The sequence below is a fragment of the Triticum dicoccoides genome, chromosome 2A (genome assembly GCF_002162155.2).
Source record: "Triticum dicoccoides isolate Atlit2015 ecotype Zavitan chromosome 2A, WEW_v2.0, whole genome shotgun sequence".
In the NCBI taxonomy this organism is placed as follows: Eukaryota; Viridiplantae; Streptophyta; class Magnoliopsida; order Poales; family Poaceae; genus Triticum; species Triticum dicoccoides.
This window is the reverse complement of record NC_041382.1, coordinates 4,273,207-4,278,715: the sequence shown is the minus strand read 5'-3', so window position 1 is coordinate 4,278,715 and position 5,509 is coordinate 4,273,207. Positions and strand designations below refer to the sequence as shown.

General features: G+C 46.3%; 1 protein-coding gene across 2 annotated transcripts in view; it reads right to left on the bottom strand.

Annotated features, from left to right (window-relative positions):
• Positions 1–564: 564 nt before the first annotated feature.
• The window catches only part of LOC119352675 (pyruvate dehydrogenase E1 component subunit alpha-3, chloroplastic-like), an 8,208-nt gene continuing 3,263 nt past the window's right edge, over positions 565–5,509 (bottom strand). Inside the window, exons 3-5 of one of the 2 annotated variants that reach the window (XM_037619256.1) lie at positions 3,794–3,941; positions 2,258–3,044; positions 565–1,150 (exon numbers count right to left, since the gene is read on the bottom strand). In XM_037619256.1, coding sequence (XP_037475153.1) covers positions 873–1,150; positions 2,258–3,044; positions 3,794–3,941 — 1,213 coding nt within the window. In that variant the 3' untranslated portion in view covers positions 565–872. Of the gene's footprint in view, positions 1,151–2,257; positions 3,045–3,793; positions 4,158–5,509 lie in introns of those variants that run through there. The other variant, XM_037619255.1, reaches the window with a different exon arrangement.

The following is a 5,509-nucleotide window of genomic DNA, read 5'->3' as shown; positions in this document are numbered from 1 at the left end:
GAAAGAGGGGGAGTGTTAGGCGCCATGTTGATGGCATGGCGAAGATCAGTTAGGGGTATTTGCGCACCCTAATGGCATGTTGGACGATGACAGGACCCGGTTACCTTTCTAGCTGTTTCAAGTGCACAATCAGTTGGGTATTTTCTCTTTCAGGCACAAGGGGAGGAGCGGCGTTAGGGCACGTGCGATGGGGCGACGTCGAGAGGGGCAGCATTTTTTTTTAAGAAAAGGGGGAAGGCGCTCAAGGCGCCAAACTTTCATTCCAATCAGGACTCAAGTAAATAGTACAGTTCGAATTACAATTCCTGAGCAGCATTAGGTCGCGTGCAGTGAGGGCGACGTCAGTCCCTCTTGTTACCATGACCGCGAGCGATCATGATGCCGCAACATGATCTAGGGTCTTGGACAAGAAAGATAACAAATTCAGCACATATAACAGAATTTTCAATGTTGTGTTTGATACCTATTTGTGTGTGTAGATCATCTGGCATGTGAGAAGGGTGTGTGGCCTTGTGCTATGAGCTGAGGCTCAACAGAGGAAAGGAATCTCCCAAACAAACCCAGTAGAGCAGTTTCAACAGATACTATTATGTTTCACATCTCTTCCAATATCTGTACCAATTACTACAAACCAGATAGATGTTGAGTTACTGTAGAACAACAACTGAACTGGGGAACATTTCTTGGGTAAAAAAAACTGGGGGCATCAGACGCCGCGCAGTAGCACAGCGAGCAATGAATTACAGTGATATATGACCTCTAACAACACAAGAAATCGACAGCGGGTTCGACAAAACTAGGGGCTGAGGGTAGCTAGAGAGGTAGTACATGAGAAACAAGGCGTAAACAAGCTGCTTCTGCGGTGGAGGTCCTTAGACTTGCGCCGTGCCTTGAGTGAACTTGGGGTCCTCGCACCTGTACTTGCCGTCGGGGCCGATGCCGAAGCCCTTGGGATCGGCAAACACGTTCTCCAGCAGCTGGCTCCGTGGGGGCAGCGGGCTCGCGTCGGCAAACTCCACAGCCTCTTCGACGACGTCGTCAATCTTCTTCTCGATGCTCTTCAGCTCCGCTTCAGACGCGAGGTTCTGCTCGATGATGTACTTCTTCAAGGATGTGATGGGGTCCCTTGCAGCGTAGTGAGATTTCTCATCTGTGCACGAGGTCATCAGATGATTTAGTCAGAGCACAAACATTAGCAAAGAAAAGAGGACGTATGTGCAGCCTGACAATGCAGGAGCTGATAATCAAGTATGCCGTCAGAAGTAATACAATCCAGTAGAGAAGAGAGTACAGATGCAGACATACACTGAAATGCAGAGTACAAAATAGTCACAAATCAAGATTAAAAGAGTGGTTGTTTCCATGTTAGATACATAGACCATGAAAAATATAGTAATCAGGTTGAAGACGAAAACAAGTATATGGTCTAGGTCATGTAAGATCCAAACTTAGCGAACTAATTCATATTTCCACCTTTATGACCGAAAATCTATCTGAAACAGTTATGAACAGAGCAAACGTGATTTAAGAATAACTGCATAAAAAGGGAAACATCCTGGAACAAAATATTATGATTGGTTGTATGTAACTGTAAAGTTGTTAATGTTTACAAACTAGATATGGAAACACGAGGTGGGTCAATTTAAGTACTAATATAAGATCCTATGAGTCAACAACCGGTAATACCTAGTATCAGGTTCATTAAAGCACATCCCATAAGCAAAAGAAACGGAATGGCATTTGCTTATTACTAGAAGGTTGACATATGAGGATTTTGCTGTCTGTATTCAGGTTTATTTAAAGAAAACAAGTGGTGCTGAATACTCTATGCAGTTACTATGAGACAATCTAGTCATACCTATCAGGATGGTGACATGTCAGATAAGATGACTGGGATGATGATAAGAACAAAGGAAATATTTCGCTCAATATTTCAATTGGCACCATAAAGTTTACTTCCTATGTAGCTCTCATGTTTATGATGCCACCAAACAGGATGGCACAACTTGCATGAGCAATATTGTATGTGGTGTTGTACTCAAGAAATTTAGTACTACTAGTATATATAGTACTTCAGTTCAGTCACTAGGCAACCAATCTAAACAGATCCGTAAACTTCATGAATAAAATGGTTTTCTTGCATTTTCTATTTCCGCAGTTAGCCTAGGCACCAGCAGTCAATCAGTCATTTCATGCCAGCAGTGCCACTACTTAGAATAAAAGTGAAGTAAAAATTAACCAGAAAGGTAATCCTTACCAGGCCTCCTGAGTTCATCTGGATCAGCAAGAGAGTGGCCTCTGAACCGGTAAGTTTCACACTCCACTAGAGTTGGTCCTTCACCTCTCCTTGCCCTGTCAATTGCCTCCTTAGCCACCTCCCTGACCTTCAGGACGTCCATCCCATCGACGTGTACCCCAGGCATTCCGAATGCCGGGCCCTTCTTCCAGATCTCGGGATCTGAAGTAGACCTCAGGTGCGACATCCCGATTGCCCATAGGTTGTTCTCCACAACAAAAATAATCGGAAGCTTCCACAGCTGAGCCATGTTCAGGCACTCAAAGAACTGGCCGTTGTTACAGGTACCGTCCCCAAAGAATGCAAGCGTGACATCAAGCCCGTCAGGGCTAGACTGCTTGAGCACCTCATGGCGGTACTTAGCGGCAAAGGCGGCGCCAGTGGCGACAGGGATGCCCTCTCCAATGAAGGCAAAACCTCCAAGGAGGTTGTGGGGTTCAGAGAACATGTGCATGGAACCACCCTGTCCGCGGCAGCAGCCAGTGGCCTTGCCAAAGAGCTCGGCCATGACTGCACGGGCCGGGACACCCTTGGACAGCGCGTGGACGTGGTCACGGTACGTGCTGACGACACAGTCGGGTTGGTTCAGCTGCTTGATGAAGCCGGTGGAGACGGCCTCCTGCCCGTTGTAAAGATGGACGAAACCAAACATCTTGCCACGGTAGTACATTTGTGCGCACATGTCCTCGAAGTTACGGCCAAGGATCATGTCCTCGTACAGCTCCAATGCCTCTTCGCGTGTGACAGCCTGCATATACAGTGAGACACTTTGAATTAGGAAAACAGAGAGCCTGGACACTGAAAATTTCAAAGATTTAACAATTGAGAACCAAAGGTACAATGCCTCTTCCCGGGTCACTGCCTGCATAAAGCGGTACACTTCAAATTAAGGAAACAGAGAAGCAGAACATGAAAAAGTCTCCAAGATTTAAGAATTGATAACCTCAGGTTCTGAACTTTTCATATACAAGCATCACTGGCTCACTGCAGTTACCACACTGGAAGCTAGATCTAAGAACTAAACAGTACTCCAATTCTGAAATTATATGATACAGTACATTTTAATTTGCTAACGAGTACCAGTTTTTAACTAAAAACAAGGTTGACATGAGAGGATCAGTAGACAGAGAACTTTTGCAGCACTTGCAAATCCTAAAGTGAACTTTTCAAGCGTGGGATGTGCTCAGATTACAAGAGAATTCTCAATACAAGATTCAGTAGGCTACTGACTAGCATCTGGGTAGTCGAATTACTTACTGTCCAACCTTTGGGGATGAAAACTATGCGAGCTAATCTGAACCAATCTATCTAGAACTAAGTCATGCAGTAAGTAAATCTAGAACACTCGACGAATCTAAAGACGGCAGCTACCGGGATCCAATCGTAAAGCAGTAAACGCGGCCCAAGCCAAGATCCAATTTTTACACTCGGGGCTGCAAGATCGCTTTTTTACACTCGCTCTGGGGAGGTGAATAGATGAGAGATGCGAATTCTCACCGGATACGCGGCGGCGGCGGGCGCGGCCTTGAGCACGTCGGAGGAGACGGCCATCACGGAGCCGAGGCGGCGCGCGGGCCCGCGGCGGAGCGGGCGCACGGCGAACGCGGACGGCGCGGGGGAGGGCCGCGCCCTGTCGCCGCCGGATCTCGCGGCCACCGGCGCCAAGAACTTGGCGGCGGTGAAGGACGCGGCCGCCATCTCCTCTATCTCGACGATCTGCTGCCGGCTGTCCCCTGCCTGGTTCCGCTCTGCCCGTGTGCTTGGCGCAATGCGGCGGAATGGGGGAGGAGAGCTCGGGGCGGGGGCGTGTATAAAGAGAGGTGGGGATGGGAGGGGAGAAGAGGAGGGGCGGAGAGCACGAGGAAGACGGATGGAGAGAGGGTTTGGGGGGCTTGGGAGGGTCCGCCTAGGCCACGAGCCCACGATGCGATGCAACGCTGGCGGCGGTGAGTGACAGATTGATTGATTTTCTTGTTCTTCCAAGTGTCCAACCCCAACTACACCACCAAGAAAACAGAGCCCAATGGTCGTCTCTAGGAGCAAAATTCTTGTTGCACCAAGCAACCAACAAGCAAGAGATTTTATATAGTGTACATGCAAAATACAGCAAGAGATTTATAATTGATATGCTTGGTTTTATGCGGTTTCTACATATTTGTCCTACGTTATGGTGGGGCCTTTACTTGTCGACATTTACCATGTCTTGGAGGCAGGAATTTTGCATAGACAAGAAGTCGACATCATAGGTTCCGAATGTGTTGGACTGTTCTTTTCTCACTCCAGCTGGTATGATGCATCTCTTATGCTATTGGAACTTCTTACCACGTTTGGTTTGATGGCAAACTAAATAGGGTGTTACCATGTTTCGAAAACTACCTCGGCATGCAATGACCGAGGCTAATTTGGGAGGCGGCTAAATAGTTCAGCTCACGACATAGATGGGGACCACAGCCATACTGTGAAGTCACAAAGATGGTATCAAAGTTCTCACACACCTGGTGTCTTTTGATGGCTCGCTGGAGAGCGAATGAGGAGAACAAGAAGTTTGATTTATAACTGGATTTTATGAAGCCACGACTTTCAATGAATTTGTGTCTATGTACCTTTGGAGGTTTTTATGAGAAATCATAACTTTTATGATAATGATACGCACCAGACTCATAGTCAAACCTCAGCCCGTCGGATATCAATATTGAGAGGATGGGTACTTACGACATAGATATGCTGACTTGAAATTGAATCAAATTTAGTATACAATTCCAAAAGGGTGATTCTCCTGGGCTTGTCATCCAAATGATATAAAACTTTTATCAAATAGTCACCAGGATATTTATGATTTGCTTAGAATTGTTTTGAGTTTTGTTGAAAAATTCAGTCGAATTTGCAGAGAACCTCAAGAGCTAAATCATCTCCATCTCACTACTACACAAAAAGAGCTATATCATATAAAGCTTTCAAGGTGTGCCAACAAGGTCCATCATGAAAAAAAAACCATATGAGGCGGATTATCTTAGACCTCATTCTCGGATAGCTCAGAGTGAAGCCTATATTGGCAAGGTAGGTATTCTAGGGCACACCGGAAAGTAGACCCGTCATAGAAACTATCTTAGGCAGTGCTATAGTATGGTCCTCTCGCATAGGGATGTATTTGTGACATTTTTTCCGGGGCTGCAGTAACCTATATCCCATCTCGGAAAGTTTTTTGGGCCTTGT